The sequence below is a fragment of the Mizuhopecten yessoensis genome, unplaced genomic scaffold (genome assembly GCF_002113885.1).
Source record: "Mizuhopecten yessoensis strain PY_sf001 unplaced genomic scaffold, ASM211388v2 scaffold11185, whole genome shotgun sequence".
NCBI lineage: Eukaryota > Metazoa > Mollusca > Bivalvia > Pectinida > Pectinidae > Mizuhopecten > Mizuhopecten yessoensis.
The window spans coordinates 669631-688709 of NW_018408922.1; the positions used below are offsets into that span (position 1 = coordinate 669631).

At 38.3% G+C, this 19079-nt stretch overlaps 2 protein-coding genes across 4 annotated transcripts in view; one reads left to right on the top strand and one right to left on the bottom strand.

The window, feature by feature from the left end:
• LOC110440589 overlaps positions 1–19079 on the bottom strand; it is a 170203-nt gene that overhangs the window by 10633 nt on the left and 140491 nt on the right. The gene's annotated exons all lie outside the window — the stretch shown is intronic.
• Positions 82–10706, top strand: LOC110440592 (probable inactive tRNA-specific adenosine deaminase-like protein 3). Of its 3 annotated transcripts, XM_021483741.1 has the most exons (10): positions 82–168; positions 1134–1217; positions 1593–1647; positions 1998–2062; positions 2431–2626; positions 3006–3117; positions 6205–6361; positions 6736–6804; positions 6859–7102; positions 8723–10706. In XM_021483741.1, the coding sequence occupies exons 2-10, from the start codon at positions 1157–1159 to the stop codon at positions 8907–8909; spliced, it is 1146 nt and encodes a 381-aa protein (XP_021339416.1). In that variant the 5' UTR covers positions 82–168; positions 1134–1156; the 3' UTR covers positions 8910–10706. The 3 variants fall into 3 exon arrangements, with proteins under 3 accessions (XP_021339416.1, XP_021339415.1, XP_021339414.1); XM_021483740.1 differs by having other exon boundaries at positions 82–223; positions 6736–7102; XM_021483739.1 differs by having other exon boundaries at positions 6736–7102.

The following is a 19079-nucleotide window of genomic DNA, read 5'->3' on the forward strand; positions in this document are numbered from 1 at the left end:
GCGTTATTTGATTGGAAGATGGTCATTGTAACAAATTTGCTAAACCAATCAGATTAAGTCTTTTAAATTAACAGTGTTTACATCCGACAAGAAGCACGTGTACCCATGGGTTGGAGATACTTTCAGTTTTGTAAATCTCTACGATAGTAACAGTAAATTGTAACCCAGGTTTGTATTTACAAGCCTTTTTCTTGAGTCTGTCATGAGAAGCCGGCCTCAGAAGGTCTGTATGTTTGCTCCTGACGATCAATTGTTTATATACATTGTATATATCATGAACGTTTACTTTATTCTTATAGTATTAAATTATGCTGTTATACATATCAAGTTGTCAGCATCAATCATCAACATATATGTATGTATCTAAAGAGGCTGGGTTATATCACATATAATGCTAGATTCTAATGTAGTCCAGGTAAAATCATGACAACCACGTACTAGTAAAAGAAGTTTTAAGCATTAATTAAGTTTGCTTTCCCATCCCTCTGAAATTATTGATATACATGTTGTGCATGTTGTTACTGTGTTGGATTCAACTGATTTCTGTGTTTACAGATAAACAATGACCACCATATGTATACTGTGATCTATGTATAAACCAATATGACAAGTAACTCAAGAACAATTCGTAGATAATCATATTTACCTGAAATCCTGTCAATAACCCAGTGATGATTGTGGGAGCTAGTGCATGTGTCTGACTGTTATCTGTTTCATTATTTGTGTTGTAACCTGAAAATGAGTTGTCTGAATAAGGAATTATATTATACGATGGGAGTTTTCTACCATAACTCTAGACAGACGCTCTACCAATTTAGCTACCTGGTTGTGATCGATCAATCCAGTCTAGTTCCGCGACATTCCTCCCTCCTTTTTCTAAGTCTTTGCCCCTGAAGACATAACTATTTACAACCCAGTTTCAGGTATCCCCTTGCTAAGTGTACTTCAAACCTGGGACCCTAAGAACTCTAGACAGAAGCTCTACCTATTGAGCTACCTTGTCGCCAACAATTGACCCAGTCCACCTCCGCTACACTCATAATCATAAAAGAATATTAAAAAAGTGAGAATACTTTACTTCGGGAATGAGTCTAAAATTTCATTATTCAATTTTACTTTGTTTCAAATTTTAGGAAATCTTGGCAAGCAGACGAGGATGAACACCAGACACCCTGTGGCTGTCCTGGATGATACCTATTATAGACCAGTGTCCTTAGGTATGGACAGGCACAATTATGATGAGCACACTGAGGAGAAATGCGCCAGCTAGGTCAATGTTATTAAAGCCAAGTTTTTTTTCACTTTATAAAGTCATATATTGTACACTGAATCAATCTTTTTCTCCTGTTACGGGCACCAGTTACAATATGAAACCATAAAAATTGACCTTAGAAAAAGTCGAAAATGGACAAGTCTATCAAAATTCATTATCAGAGGTATTCAATTGACAAACAGAAAGTATTTGATACAAATATGAAATAAAGATGTGTTACATTTCATGCTTCAATTTACCGAGGTATTTAAATTATTATGCCTGAAATGAATATATAAATACTATGACCTTTTTTGTAAACACATGTATATCTTTACAGTTGATGTGTATGTGTGCAATGTTACAGACAAGAAAAAGGCGGCAAAACTTATCCAGTAGGTAATTTCACTGTCCCATTCTTTTCCTCTATTCAAAGGGGGGGGGGGGGAGCTAGGGTTGCATTGTTCAAATATTTATTTCTTGTTTCTTCTTCTTCAAGAACATGTACTTGCAAAACATTTTTCAAATTTACCTCGACCGTGTGTACATACCTTAATACTAAATTCTGGATCCCTCTTGGTGCATGTACCTGTTTTGTCACGCAGTTATAACATATGGCGCAATCATTGAGTTTGTTCTAAATTGTCTAATAAACTTTTATGATTTCATGAATCCTAATAAACTAAATATGTACCTGGTATTCATGAGTAATAGAATTACATGCAGAAATTTCATATTTTTTCAGGTGCCTTAAAAAGCAATTTCCATTACCTAAGTTTTTCCATTTAAAGAGGATAAGGGCAGTGAAAGGTTGGTGTTAGATAATTATAACAAGTCTGATGGAATGAAAAGTTGCTGGTCATGACAGGATTAATTTTATAAGCGACACACAAATGGTCTTCAGATCACTCTATAGTGATCACCTAATGCAATGGCACAGTGTCCATGTTCCACTTTCACTTCATAATAAAAATAAGACCTTATGATATTTAGCCTATATGTAGCTTACTCAAATTCTAGCAAGTTTGTTCAATTGAGTGACCTTGACCAATTTTAATGATTTAGATTACACTAAAATAAGAGAGAAAAAGTTCACATTGAGAAAGATTTCACTTCTGAAGTGCTCCTTTTGATCTTTTCTAAAACTTAGCAAATACTTGTAAAATTATTCTTTTCAGATTCACCCTTACAGATAATTCTTTGTGATGGATGTTGTGACATAGATCAGGTCACAGTGACCTTGTCTGAATCTCAGGATTACTCGACCCTGACAAAGCCTTTCAAGGTCAAAGTACCTGCAGAGATGCCCTTGACCAGACAACAGTATGAAGAATCCATTTTGTATTGGCCTGTCAATTTCTATGAAGACAAAAGGTTTGTAATTGTTTGTCCATTTCGATTTACAAACTTGTGAATGCAACCGATTGTTACAGTAATAGATTTATCATTCTCCAAAATGTTGGGTTCTGCTTGATATTCTGACATTCTTCACCATTTTTGTTTATCTCTTACTGATAAAAAATGGTGATTTTTCTTTTTTAAATTCACTTACTTATGTTGAAAATGTAAAGAAAAATAGAAGAAAGGTCACAGTATTTGGATGGATGATCACTTCAGCAGGGACAGTACTTAGAATACATGTAGTTCCTTTGGGGACAGTACTTACACGAACAATTTTTACTGATCAGTGTTATGAAAGCTTTGTTAGTTATATAACGTTTTGCTTTCACAAATCTATCTGTTTTGTCATCAGTGTGATGAGGGCTTTGGCAAAGCAGATATTCAACACCGAAGAAATTGACAGAATTTATAATTACATGGAAGAGGCAATAGCCATGGCGAAAAAAGGTGCGGAATCCAAACAGGTGTGTTGGAATTTTGGAGAATTTAGATGTTTTAAAATCTGCATGCTCATCGCTGATTGTTAATATAAGTGTATTTATATTTTCGCCTTTGATGACAACTATCTTAATCATATATCACAACTGGGTTATCTCACCAAAGTTTACTGGAAGTGTACTACATCAAGTAAAGTGATCCAACAATGTAAACTATATTATAACCATTGTCACTTCTGTAAAATATTTGTTTCAGTCTTTTATCAATAGAAATGGTACATAAAACTCACATGTTGCCATGCATTTTACAGAATTGTAGTTGTTTGAAGTTTGAATGTTTAAGAATATAAATAAAGGGGAAAAAATGGAAAATAAGAAAACTGCAGGGGTCGAACATGTGCTCTTTACATTGCAAAGCCTACATTTACACAATGAGTGTCCAATTTATGGGCTGCAAAAGCATATGAAAAACTTGATAAGGAAAGTAAATTTTAGCCAAAACAAACTGTCATTTTGACTGCTTCATCTCTCATATTAAAGGGCAAATACTCCAAGTCAAGGAAAACTTTGGACTCTTCTTTGTCATTATAACAAATACCGTGGTATATGTACCCTTTAACCTTAATCAAGAATCCAGGTCACCAAAAAGTACAATATGGAATAAGGATAAGAATATATAAGGTCAATGTCACTGCTGATCGACTAATAAGTTCCCCATGGTCACCATATACCTAATAGTTGATTCTCAAACACAATTTACAGAAATTGGACTTGCTTTTTCTACAGCTCTGAATTATTATTATAATGTAATAGCCAGACCGGGATTCAAAGACTGGGGTTCAAACCTGGGGTCCTCAGAACTCTAAACGGATGCTCTATCACTTGAGCTACCTGGTTGCCGACGATCAAATCCAGTCTAGTTCCGCCACAATAAAAAAGGATTTAATATTGATCTCACTTTTCCAATTTAAAACACTTTTAAAAGCATTCTGCTTTCTTCATGATATTTCCTTACTGTAGGTTAGTTAATTTGCAGACTTAATTTCTCAAATTGGCCTTTCCGTAATTATTCAAAAGTGTTTTAATTCAGTTTTAATTCATGCTTAATGTGAATTCACATGTGAACGAATGCAGTACAAAGCAAAAGTAAACGACTGATTTTCAATTGAAACAAGCTTAATTAAGCATCTTGTGTTCCTTTGAAGCAAATTTGTTCTAATCTAGAGTTACTCCCCTTTAGTTAGAAGTTATAATGACCAGAAGAAATAAACTGAATTTGTAAGGAACTACTGTTGAGGTTAAATGTTTATATAATAAAAAATATTAAACAAACAAACCACAACCTGCAATAGAGTGCTGATGATTGCTTTGAGGAAAGCTACGTATATAATTAATACATTACCAAACAAAATTATATATACCGGGCGTAAATTCTTGTAGAGTTAGTATTGATGTTCATTTAGAAGCAATCTGTGAAATAACAATATCAGCAAACAAAAATATGGACTGTAAGTCACTTGTATTTTCATATTAAATTATTAAGGACTTCAATAATTTAAAAATCCAAATATATGTATCTTGCAAATACTTATTCTGATACAATAAAACAAGAACCATAATTATCGTCGTTTCCTTTAGAATTAAAACCTTTGGAAACAAGTCATTCAAAGAATATTTGAGAGAGAAAAAAACCTTGCAAGAATGACATTACTTATAGTATATATTTACAAATAAGAATGTAAAGTCAACAGAAACACTTTGTAGGCGATACAGCTGAACCCATTCCTCTGTAAGTGATACAGCTGAACCCATTCCTCTGTAAGTGATACAGCTGAACCCATTCCTCTGTAAGTGTTACAGCTGAACCCATTCCTCTGTAAGTGATACAGCTGAACCTATTCCTCTGCAACTGATACAGCTGAACCTATTCCTCTGTAAGCAATATAGGTGAACCCATTCCTCTGTAAGTGATACAGCTAAACCCATTCCTCTGTAAGTGATACAGCTGAACCCATTCCTCTGTAAGTGATACATCTGAACCCATTCCTCTGTAAGCAATACAGCTGAACTTATTCCTCTGTAAGTGATACATCTGAACCCATTCCTCTGTAAGTGATACAGCTGAACCCATTCCTCTGTAAGTGATACAGCTGAACCCATTCCTCTGTAAGCAATACAGCTGAACTTATTCCTCTGTGAGTGTTACAGCTGAACCCATTCTACTGTAAGCGATACAGCTGAACCCATTCCTCTGTAAGTGTTACAGCTGAACCCATTCCTCTGTAAGTGATCCAGCTGGACCCATTCCTCTGTAAGCAATACAGCTGAACCCATTCCTCTGTAAGTGATACAGCTGAACCCATTCCTCTGTAAGCGATACAGCTGAACCCATTCCTCTGTAAGCAATACAGCTGAACCCATTCCTCTGTAAGCGATACAGCTGAACCCATTCCTCTGTAAGCAATACAGCTGAGCTTATTCCTCTGTGAGTGTTACAGCTGAACCCATTCTACTGTAAGCGATACATGACCCATTCCTCTGTAAGTGTTACAGCTGAACCCAATTCTCTGTAAGTGATACAGCTGAACCCATTCCTCTGTAAGTGATACATCTGAACCCATTCCTCTGTAAGCAATACAGCTGAACTTATTCCTCTGTGAGTGTTACAGCTGAACCCATTCTACTGTAAGCGATACAGCTGAACCCATTCCTCTGTAAGTGTTACAGCTGAACCCATTCCTCTGTAAGTGATCCAGCTGAACCCATTCCTCTGTAAGCAATACAGCTGAACCCATTCCTCTGTAAGTGTTACAGCTGAACCTAATCCTCAATTGGCTGATTAGTCTTGGAACAATGAGGTAACTTCATATTTGAATAAACAACAGAATTTACTTAATGAAAAAACTTTGATTCCATAGGGGTAAAAAAAGATAAACGATAAAATAGTTGTCACTGTCAGTCAAAATATTCCGCCTTCTGGTGAAAATTAAAGATTTATTCAAGTTACATCCATCATTCTCCTTGATCGTGTGAAGATATAGATAAAAATATGCTTGTAAATGTTCAAATATTTCTTAAAGATCACATTTAAACATGTTTTTTTGTGTGTTCTAGCTACCAATAGGTGCAGTGGTAGTGGATCCAGACCAGAATGTGGTAATTGCCAAAGGTCATGACCTTCGACACAGCTCTCATCCACTGCAGCATGCTACCATGGTAACCATTGATCTAGTGGCAAGGTCACAGGGCGGGGGTATGTGGCCTTTGGAAGGTACGTAAACGTTATCTGTCAGCATTGAAAATAGACCAATATATTTGGGATGACCAACTCATTATACTGTATAGAGGATATCATACGTTGCTAGAGATCAATTTTACTTGATTGTTGTGGTCCAAACAAAATTTCTAAATTACTATCAAAAGCAGGTGAAGGAATGTGAAAATTAACCCATGAAATAAAGAGCTATACTTTAATGGGTTTCTAATTTATCCACAAGAGCACTTATGCAGTCATTTTTGGTTGTCGGAATTCCAGATGATCAGATCAAGATTGTATTATCTTTATAGTGAAAGAGTTTGTAGAGTCTGTGTATCAGGTTTGAAAAGAATAGTGTCAATTTTTATTTTGTTGTATTTTCTCCAAAGGTTGCCAAGCCTTGTACTACAAAGCTCCAGGGCAGAGTTCGACAGCTTCTGTCCCTGTCACATGTCCAGATAACGCTGACCAGAGATCGGAGCCAACATCCTCTGTCCCTGTCACATGTCCAGATAACGCTGACCAGAGATCGGAGCCAACATCCTCTGTCCCTGTCACATGGCCAGTTATCAATACAGATGCTAATTATCAGGGTCCAGATATAGACAAAGACTTTGGTCAAATAACAAGTAGCGGTCAATGTTCTAACACCACTAGTGGCCAGTTTGGGTCAAAGACTGGTCAAGGGACAGAGAAATCTGGACCCTATCTCTGTACTGGTTATGACATCTACCTGACCAGGGAGCCATGTGTTATGTAAGTATGGATACATTTATATGTGATACTGTCGGAGGCGTCCAGCAGCTGTCATTAAATCGTACCACTTAGATTAGGGAACAAGTCTGAGTTTGTCTAGGTAATAGGACACTTCTGAACTCTCGTTTATGGATGATTCAGCATTTATCAAAGTGTTTAACAGGTTTTGCAAAAAATAGGAAAAAATCTTGGCCAAAATTATTTAAGGATCCTTGTCCCACTGTACTGTGGTTTTCACATATACAGTTACCTCCCTTTAACTTACTTAAGGATCCTTGTCTCACTGTACTGTGAGTTTCACATATACAGTTACCTTCCTTTAACTTCCTTAATGATCCTTGTTCCTACTGTACTGTGGTTTTCACATATACAGTTACCTCCCTTTAACTTCCTTAAGGATCCTTGTCTCACTGTACTGTGGTTTTCACATATACAGTTACCTCTCTTTAACTTCCTTAATGATCCTTGTCCGGCTGTTCTGTGGTTTTCATATATACAGTTACCTCCCTTTATCTTCCTTAAGGATCCCTGTCCCACTGTACTATAGTTTTCATATATACAGTTACCTCCCTTTAACTTCCTTAAGGATCATTGTCCCACTGTACTGTGGTTTTCACATATACAGTTACCTCCCCTTAATTTTGTTTTAATGTTACTGTAGCAAAGCTGGGAAAGAATACTTTATCTGTCCAGGTAGCTCAGTCAGATGGAGCAATAGTATAACAATCTGGCCCCAGTTGCTCAACTGTTTGTTAACTTTAACCATCGGTTAGTGCATAATTCTAATGGTTGCCATTAAAACCCAAGGGCTTTCAAAGCAGAAGAAATATTCAAAATACATCAATCCTTTTTTGTCTCAACAAACCTGTGGCAGTGAAATGATATCCAATGTTTTTGATTTTGTTGTATTTACAAATTTTAAAATTTTCCTTAACCACTCTAACCAACCTTTGAGCTACTTGGGCCTCGATGTCCAGGGTTCGAATCCATTTCTAGCCCTGCTGGAGTTTTACACACGGAACACTGTTGTTGATTATATTCTGTTTATTTTATCTTTAGTATTTTGTCATAAAAGCTCTGCAAGGCATGGTTTTCTTTACAGAAATGATTTATCAAAGCTATATTCGTGACTGACAGAATAGTTTCCAACATGTAGCAGCAGTTTGTGGCAGTGGGATGGGGATCCTTATATTGCGCATTTATATATACTATGTACTACATAAATATATTTCACCATGTCCGTGGCCATCTTCATTTAGCCTTCCTGTTCATCCAAACAATGCATGTTAATGCATAAAAGAATGGCAGAATGGATACAGTTATATAATGATCCTTATCCTGAGGTCAAGGTTATAAATATCGATCAAAGGTCAAACAACTGTTTCTAGGGTCCATCTGATGATGAGAAAAAACATTCTGAAGGTCTTGTACATAAGTGTTCTTTTTACTTTCTATTCTACATAAAACCTTTAGAAATGATATTAATATGCATTTTCATAGTCATGCAGTTTTATTTGGCACTGTGATTTCTGACATAAAACACCATTAAATTACTCGTTGTAAATGTTACTATCTGGAGTAAGTATACCAGTTGAATAGTATTTGACCTGTGAATTTCAGGTGTGCTATGGCCCTCGTCCATTCCCGGATAGGGCGTGTCTTTTATGGGAGTACATTTCCCAAGGAAGGAGCTCTTGGATCAAAGTACAAACTCCACACCCAAACAGGTCTCAACCACCACTACCAAGTATTCTGTGACGTCCTGCGAGCCGAGTGTGATCAACTGTATGATGCTGCTGTAACATAACCAACATGGAACTGCTTGACCGGTGAAGTTAAGTGGACATTGATGACCAGTGAAGTTATAGGACGTGGACTGTCATTCTAGACCAGTGAAGTTATAGGACGTGGACTGTCATTCTAGACCAGTGAAGTTATGGAATGTGGACATTATTCACCAGTGAAGTTATGGGATGTGGACATACTTGACCAGTGAGGTTATACTATGTGAACATTCTTGACCAGTTAATTTATTAGATATGGACATTCTTGACTAGTGAAGTTATAGGATATGAACATTCTTGACCAGTTAATTTATAGGATATGTACATTCTTGACCAGTGAAGTTATAGGATATGTACATTCTAGACCAGTGAAGTTATATGACGTGGACTGTCATTCTAGACCAGTGAAGTTATAGGATGTGGACTGTCATTCTAGACCAGTGAAGTTATAGGACGTGGACTGTCATTCTAGACCAGTGAAGTTATACGACGTGGACTGTCATTCTAGACCAGTGAAGTTATGCAATGTGGACATTCTTGAACATTCTTCACCAGTGAAGTTATAGGATGTTGACATTCTTGACCAGTGAAGTTATAGGATGTTGACATTCTTGACCAGTGAAGTTATAGTGTGTTGACATACTTGACCAGTGAAGTTATTGGATGTTGACATACTTGACCAGTGAAGTTATAGGATGTTGACATACTTGACCAGTTAATTTATAGGATGTATCCATTCTTGACCAGTGAATTATAGGATATGGACAATCTTGACCAGTGAAGTTATGGGATGTGGACATTCTTGACCAGTGAAGTTATAGGATGTTGACATTCTTGACCAGTGAAGTTATAGGATGTTGTCATACTTGACCAGTGAAGTTATGGGATGTTGACATTCTTGACCAGTGAATTTATGGGATGTAGTTCTGCTTGATATTTCAACATTTTCCAACTGAAATAACATATACTATCGTTAAAAATGTGAATAAAGGGAGATATTTATTTTCAATTAAGATTTGAAAAAAAACTTATTTCACTCACTTTTTTACTACATAAAATCATACATTTCAGTATGACAACACTTAAGCTTGTAATCGGTAATCCTCAAAATTCCAGGGGTTACGCTCACTTACGTTCTCTGCACACTGAGCCTTCGATTCTAATTTGTCATGATATATGGGGCGCAGAGAACATTGGTGATGGTAACCCAAGGAATGTTGATTTTTGTTAATTTGTAAACGTCATCTTCATGTGAGTTTTGCGGTTGTAAGCACACGAACTTGATGTTTAAAAAAGATCATGTCATCCTCACGGGTAGTTAATGCATCCCATATTTACTACACAAGGATTTTCAATAAAAAAAAAAATGCCATTGCTTATAGCTTAATGTAACAAGAGAGGAAAAATACATGGCCACACCAGGATTCGAACTCGGGTTCCTCCGAACTCTAGACGTATGCTCTAACCAATTGAGCTACATGGTAGCCAGTGATCCACTCCGTACAGTTCCGCTACATGATCCCTCCTTCAACAAAGTCTTCGACCCTGAAGACACACAAGACACTATACCACCTTCCGAATGCATGTTTGTTTGGGCGCCAAATGTAACAAGAGAGTACAAATACACGGCCAGTCTGGGTTTGTAACTTGGAACCCTCCGAACTCTAGACGGACGCTCCGGTTGCCAGCAATTAATCGATCCAGTCCAGTTCCGCTACACTTATAAGGGTGGGTTCAAGACAATTGAAATGGCAATTTCTATTCCTTCTCACGAAAAACCAAAACCTACATGTCATGAAATAAAAATGAAAAAAATTAATCTAGAATGATTTGTTGCCAAGTTCCTATTTTATTCACATATATATGTACACGTATTTGCTTCCCATCCACCGCTAGTCAATATCGAGAACATGGTTCCATCTTTATTAAGGGTCGAGATAATTTGTTTGCGCATTTGTCTACGCCACAAAGGAGGGGAGTGTCTCCGAAACCTTACATACCGATATTTATTAACGTTAATGAACGATACAGCCATTAAGACCTTGCAACATAATGAGCAACAGTCCAAAGCGTGGTATGTAATAAAGCAACAAGGGAAGCATCAATATGTAAGGGTTGTATAACAATGTCACTATACCATAAACAGCTTTGCTTTCTTGTAGCGCTACTTTCGTATTTATTTGAAAATTTGAGCACAAGAGTTCATTTGTAATTTTGATTAGGTATGAAGTGCGTGTTGAGACCATACATTTCCTGTCGTGTTAGTTTTGCGATTTCACCTCAGCCAATCTACCACGCCAAAAAAAAAACGCCAGCTAGGGATACCCACGGTAGATTGTGCTACACTTCCGGTAAGTGTAGCGCAATCGACCGCATGGGTATCCGACATACATACAAACACACACAAACAATTTAAACATAGCTTTAGGATTTGGATGCATATCAAACGGATTTTAGACAGAAAGACGATCTTAATTATTTAACATAGAGTAGGAGGTCGTTGGCAATCAGAATGGTAAGAAAGTAAGAAAGGGGGACATGGTGCCGCTAAAAAGTCAGGAACACCAGAAACACTTTTACCGCAAAAATACCACTACCGCGAAAACAGTATTGTAAACAGTAAACAATATGGGGATACCGATCAATATTGTGTGTCGTTGGGACCTGCAGTAGGACTTGATCAATATGTACGCTTAAATTACAGTGGAACCTCTTTTATCCGGATGTTGATATTGCCATAATCCTCGCCAATCTAGGAACAGAATTACAATGGAACCTCTTCTACCTAGACACAAAACTTACTGTGGACCTTTATCAATCCGGACATTTATCTTACCCTAATCCTCGTCATCCTAGACACAAAAATTACAATGAAACCTCGTTATTCCGGACATTCATGTCGATTTATTTGTTGGGATAGAAAACTCCTGCTGTCGAATACCTCAGTTTGCTTATTGTATTACCGCTGTCGTCATCGCAGATTTTATCCTTTTTTTTTCGTTCGGGGTGCGGCTGTTATTTGACGGAGAGACCACTTCGATGGCGCGAACACTTGTGTCTGATATCTTCTTCACTAAGTCTGAACGATGAGTAAAGTATGATATCATGATTGCCAAAGTCTGATAAAACGGCTCCCCTCAAACCATTGTGGTAGAGAATCTGTGTAAAACATCAAGTTGTTTACGCCATAAAGGATGGGCAGACCGCCTGCTGTTTTACACATACTAGCAAGTTTATAATTAATTCAATGATACAGTGTGACTCAATGAGCAATCATCGGTCCAGTACACATATTATATATATATAGGATCTTACATGAGTTTCCATTTCATGTATGAAACGAGTCTAAGAAGTTTGTAAATGAAAAATTCGTGACGAGTTTCATAAATTTCATATGAAATGAAAACGAGTGTAATATTCTTTTTATCACATAATCAAGATTTGTGGCATTCATTCGTGTAAAACGACAATATTTTCATGCAAAAAGCCGCCATTTTGACTCCAGTGCGTAAGTCTGACGTCATGTACTTGTCCTAGGCGTCACAATTGATACAACCGATCGCGATCACAGGGCTGATAGGTCATATTATTACTTGGGTTAATACGCAAAAAATATGACATGGGTATATTCACTGAATAGCACAGTAACTTATGTGATAATTACATTATAACGTTTGATTTTTCAAATAATCGCAAGAATCTGTCATTTTGAGAGAAAACCATTTTCACATGGACGTAAGAATATTACATGTATTAGCAAAATTAAACCTATTTAGGTTCAAGTATGCGAGATTGTTTCTGAAGCAAAACATTAATTCTTAAAATATATACAAAGTGCAGCTTGTACGGTAAATTAAGTATTTTAGAACGGACATGATCATTTCTTGAAAACCAAACCGACTGGTTAAATACATTTGTTCTTCTTTGCACCAATAAGTGACAAAGGAACGCGAATGTCCCTCCCGTACATAACACCACAATATTGATTATGTCGACATCATCTGTGTCGACCTCTTCTCGGATTATGTCGACACCTTTTTAGATGTGTCGACATACATTATTCGTTGTCGATGGCCATCCTCGAAATCCGAGGGTTTACCTCTCGATACATGTATCGCGATCAGAACGATTTCGAGGTTGAGTATACCACACAAAAATGAAGTGATACTATTGCTTTTCAGACTTTCTAAGCCCGTATTCATGAAACCGTTCTCATGCTCAAGCATGGGTTTTGTGCTCAAGCTGAATTTCTTGTTCAAAATTTAATAAAAAATATTATTTTGTCAATGATTTTGAAAAAAACCATTGAAGATACTGGCAACAACTGGTTCACCTGTTGTCAGTATAATGTGACCGGCGGGAGGAATGCTGTGCTGGGGGCCTGAGATAGCACTATAAAGTCGGCATATTACAAGGAGGCAAGTTCACCAACATACTCGGTCTCAAGCATGCATACACACTTGCACGCTTACACAACACACATGGAGGCACGTCCTTAAATGACATTAGATGTTAATATGACGTTAAACAAAATAAAACAAAATACTGCCAAATACTGTTATCAATGCTTACATTTGACTTTTTGATCGTTTGACATGATTTAAGAGAATTACAATAAAGTTGGTTTGAGCACAGAATCCGTGCTTGAGCATGAGAACAATTTCATGAATACGGGACGGGCTCTATACAAGTCGCGAAAATGAACAGCTCCTCAGTATTTACAGAAACGATCACAGAGGGCGAACACAAAATCCTTGCTTTGTGTTCCAGAAATCACGCACCGTGTCCTGTATGGAAACCGTTAAATTGTTTCTGAAGTTTACATATTTTTTGGAATAGCTTAAACTGCATTTTAGTGAAGACGTCTTGTAAACACCTACACGTGTAAAGTGTAAATATAATATATTTCCCCTATGCTTCGGCTACTCTATATAACGATTATTATTTGTGTACTGTAAAACGTTTTAGAGTATTTTTTTGCAAATGAAAAAGATAAGGTCCTAAACGTTAGGATTTCGTTGAAAATTCGTTGGTAAAATTTCATAAAAATTGCGAATCGCAAAACTTAGAGTAACCTTATCATACTTCATCAGGACATTGCTGTCTAAACGAGATGTTGGTAAGACGATACTAGCATCACGGCGGTAATTTGTCTGTACTGCCTGGCTTCGGCCTCGTCATCAATATATATAGCTATATATAATATCAATACAACGATACAATAGAATGTCAGCAAACTTGTCTTATAGCGACTTACAGCCGTCAGCCTGGACAGAAGCATCGAAAGTGCGCGGAGCGACGGAGATGAAGACTGGGTTAAGTTAATGCCTTTCACAAAGCTTGAGCGGATTGCGGTCGTGGTTGTACAATGTCTAGAGCACGGGGTCTAAATATAGCAGATTCTCAAACGATTTGTCATTACAACATGCCCGCTATGTCTTTGATAGCTTTGACCGACATACTGTCATGGAATTGATGTAAGACATAAATATTTTGTTATGCATTATTTTTATAACGTCTTATCCTATCTCGGGGAAATTACTCTTCGGCGCTTTAGAAATGACCAACATTATTATGGATATATATTCAACCCAATCAGGAGACTAATTAAACGAATACTTGACTATCATTATGTCTACTTAAAAAACAGCACAATACCTTTTAGTTGCCCCCGTGAAACATGATCAATGTCAGAGAAACAAAGCTTCCTTAGTAGCAGGGCAACATACTCTGTCCCGGGGGTTGGGGTTGTGCAGTAAGGGTAACGTGTTTTGCTGATTGAGGCAATCATATCTCGCCGTCTGCGGTATCCGAACCTGGGATCATGCGTCAACTTACCGGCGCACTACCGACTTTGTTCTGCTGGTCCCGTGACTGGAGTCGCTGATGGTGCAGACAACGCGCACCTTCCCACAGCGTCTGATTGTTCTGGGGGGTTTTGTGGAGGGTTATTATGTATTTCCTTTCTTATAGGGGTTTCTATGTTCCAACCGTTAGCCTTTTCGTATGCAGGCTCTGAAGATCTAATTTTTATGTTTTAACGCTTAATTACTTTTTTCTATTTCATTTTTATGAAGTAGCCAATAATCGTTTTCAAATGAATAAACCTTTGACGAACCAAAACGAAAATTTCTGGAATTAACTCCTACAATAGAAGCGAATTCAGCTTAATTTTCAACATCTGGAAGACGCGACACTGTCTGCATTAGTTACAATTTGTAGTCCTTTAATTAGGTTGCAAAAGAAACATTGGAGGAAGCGTACTATGAAGCTATTCTGGCTCCTACTTAGACTGGCGTCTTTTAAAAGCATTTTAAATCCCTGTTTCCATAATTCCACAATTCCTATGCTTGATAAAGAGCGCTTTTCTAATGATGAGTACATTGTTGATTTCGATTGCTCATGACGATTGCCATTCACGGCAGTTTTCGTTTTGAACAATACAATACGATGAGAGTTCAGCTTGAAGGCCTGAGCATTTTCAACAAAAGCATTCGGCTGCGCGTGACATAATATGTGTGCCTTTTTGTGATCAAAGTTGGACTTTATATCCCCTGAATTTTTATGTGTGACCTGTTGTGACCTGTTGCTAAGCTCCTTGTTGACTGTGTTTGTATGTGTGACCTGTTGTGACCCTTGCTGAGCTCCTTGTTGACTGTATTTGTATGTGTGACCTGTTGTGACCTGTTGCTGAGCTCTATGTAGACTGTGTTTGTATGTGTGACCTGTTGTGACCATTGGTAAGCTCCATGTTGACTGTTTTTGTATGTGTGACCTGTTGTGACCATTGCTAAGCTCCATGTTGATTGTGTTTGTATGTGTGACCTGTTGTTATCATTGTACGATACTTTGTATGTGTGACCTGTTGTGACCTTTGTTGATCTCCATGTTTAGTGTATTTGAATGTGTGACCTGTTGTGACCATTACTAAGCTCAATGTTGACTGTGTTTGTATGTGTGACCTGTTGTGACCATTGCTGAGCTCCATGTTGATTGTGTTTGTATGTGTGACCTGTTGTGACCTTTGTTGAGCTCCATGTTGAGTGTATTTGAATGTGTGACCTGTTGTGACCATTACTAAGCTCTATGTTGACTGTGTTTGTATGTGTGACCTGTTGTGACCGTTGCTAAGCTCCATGTAGACTATGTTTGTATGTGTTACCTGTTGTGACCATTGCTGAGCTCCATGTTGACTTTATTTGTATGTGTGACCTGTTGTGACCATTACTAAGCTCTATGTTGACTGTGTTTGTATGTGTGACCTGTTGTGATCATTGGACGAAGAGCTCCATGTAGATTGTATTTGTATGTGTGACCTGTTGTGCCCATTGCTAAGCTCCATGTTGACTGTATTTGTATGCGTGACCTGTTGTGACCATTGATAAGCTCCATGTTGACTTTATTTGTATGTGTGACCTGTTGTGACCATTGCTGAGCTCCATGTTGTCTTTATTTGTATGTGTGACCTATTGTGACCATTGCTGAGCTCCATGTTGACTGTATTTGTATGTGTGACCTGTTGTGACCGTTGCTAAGCTCCATGTAGACTATGTTTGTATGTGTTACCTGTTGTGACCATTGCTGAGCTCCATGTTGACTGTGTTTGTATGTGTGACCTGTCGTGACCATTGCTGAGCTCCATGTTGACTGTATTTGTATGTGTGACCTGTTGTGACCATTGCTGAGCTCAATGTAGACAGTTTTTGTATGTGTGACCTGTTGTGACCATTGCTCAGCTCCATGTTGACTGTGTTTGTATTTGTGACCTGTTGTGACCATTGCTGAGCTCCATGTTGTCTTTGTTTGTATGTGTGACCTATTGTGACCATTGCTGAGCTCCATGTTGACTGTGTTTGTATGTGTGACCTGTCGTGACCATTGCTGAGCTCCATGTTGACTGTGTTTGTCTTTGTGACCTGTTGTGACCATTGCTGAGCTCCATGTTCACTGTGTTTGTATGTGTGACCTGTTGTGACCATTTCTGAGCTCCATGTTGACTGTGTTTGTATTTGTGTCCTGTTGTGACCATTGCTGAGCTCCATGTTGTCTTTGTTTGTATGTGTGACCTATTGTGACCATTGCTGAGCTCCATGTTGACTGTATTTGTATGCGTGACCTATTGTGACCATTGCTAAGCTCAATGTAGACTGTGTTTGTATGTGTGACCTGTTGTGACCATTTCTGAGCTCCATGTTGACTGTGTTTGTATTTGTGACCTGCTATGTAGACTGTGTTTGTATGTGTGACCTGTTGTGATCATTGGACGGTGCGCTCCATGTAGACTGTGTTTGTATGTGTGACCTGTTGTGACCATTTCTGAGCTCCATGTTGACTGTGTTTGTATTTGTGACCTGCTATGTAGACTGTGTTTGTATGTGTGACCTGTTGTGACCATTTCTGAGCTCCATGTTGACTGTGTTTGTATTTGTGCCCTGTTGTGACCATTGCTGAGCTCCATGTTGTCTTTGTTTGTATGTGTGACCTATTGTGACCATTGCTGAGTTCCATGTTGACTGTATTTGTATGTGTGACCTGTTGTGACCATTGTTAAGCTCCATGTTGACTGTGTTTGTATTTGTGACCTGCTATGTAGACTGTGTTTGTATGTGTGACCTGTTGTGACCATTGTTAAGCTCCATGTTGACTGTGTTTGTATGTGTGACCTGTTGAGAACATTGCTAAGCTCCATGTTGACTGTATTTGTATGTGTGACCTGTTGTGACCATTACTAAGCTCCATGTACACTGTGTTTGTATGTGTGACCTGTTGTGACCATTGATAAGCTCCTTGTTGACTGTGTTTGTATGTGTGACCTGTTGAGAACATTGCTAAGCTCCATGTTGACTGTATTTGTATGTGTGACCTGTTGTGACCGTTGCTAAGCTCCATGTAGACTGTGTTTGTATGTGTGACCTGTTGTGACCATTTCTGAGCTCCATGTTGACTGTGTTTGTATTTGTGCCCTGTTGTGACCATTGCTGAGCTCCATGTTGACTGTATTTGTATGCGTGACCTATTGTGACCATTGCTAAGCTCAATGTAGACTGTGTTTGTATGTGTGACCTGTTGTGACCATTGGTGAGCTCCTTGTTGACTGTGTTTGTATGTGTGACCTGTTGTGGCCATTGCTAAGCTCCATGTTGACTGTATTTGTATGCGTGACCTATTGTGACCATTGCTAAGCTCAATGTTGACTGTGTTTGTATGTGTGACCTGTTGTGACCATTGCTGAGCTCCTTGTTGACTGTGTTTGTATGTGTGACCTGTTGAGACCATTGCTAAGCTCCATGTTGACTGTATTTGTATGTGTCACCTTTTGTGGCCCTTGCTGAGCTCCATATTGACTGTATTTTTATGCGTGACCTGTTGTGTTAATTCCCTCGTTCTGTGTAGATTGTGTTTGTATGTCTGACCTGTTGAGATCATTGGACAGTGCGCTCCATGTAGACTATCTGTTGTGCTCATTGGACGGTGCGCTCTATGTATATGTGACCTAATGTGATCATTAGACGGTGCGCTCCATGTAAACTGTGTTTGTATGTGTGACCTGTTGTGACCATTGGACGATACGCTCAATGTTGACTGTGTTTGTATGTGTGACCGGTTGTGATCATTGGACGGTGCGCTCTATGTATATGTGACCTAATGTGATCATTAGAGGGTGCGCTCCATGTAAACTGTGTTTGTATGTGTGACCGTTGACTGTGTTTGTATTTGTGACCTGTTGTGACCATTGCTGAGCTCCATGTTGACTGTATTTGTATGTGTGACCTGTTGTGATGTATGTGTGACCTGTTGTGACCATTGGATGATACGCTCAATGTTGACTGTGTTTGTATGTGTGACCGGTTGTGATCATTGGACGGTGCGCTCCATGTATACTGTTTGTATGTATGACCTGTTGTGATCATTGGACGATACGCTCAATGTAGACTGTGTTTGTATGTATGGCCTGTTGTGATCATTGGACGGTACGCTCCATGTAGACTGGGTTTGTTTGTGTGACCTTTTGTGATCATTGGACGGTGCGCTCCATGTAGACTGTGTTTGTATGTGTGACCTGTTGTGATCATTGGACGAAGAGCTCCATGTAGATTGTATTTGTATGTGTGACCTGTTGTGACCATTGCTGAGCTCCTTGTTGACTGTTTGACTGTGTTTGTATGTGTGACCTGTTGTGACCATTGTTGAGC

Bases quoted from the DNA above. Each gene is read 5' to 3' on its own strand.
- LOC110440592 (XM_021483740.1), top strand. From the start codon at position 1,157: ATGAACACCAGACACCCTGTGGCTGTCCTGGATGATACCTATTATAGA. The intron at 1,648-1,997 runs GTAGGTAATTTC...ATATTTTTTCAG, and splicing joins AAGGCGGCAAAACTTATCCA to GTGCCTTAAAAAGCAATTTC. The intron at 2,627-3,005 runs GTTTGTAATTGT...TTTTGTCATCAG, and splicing joins AATTTCTATGAAGACAAAAG to TGTGATGAGGGCTTTGGCAA.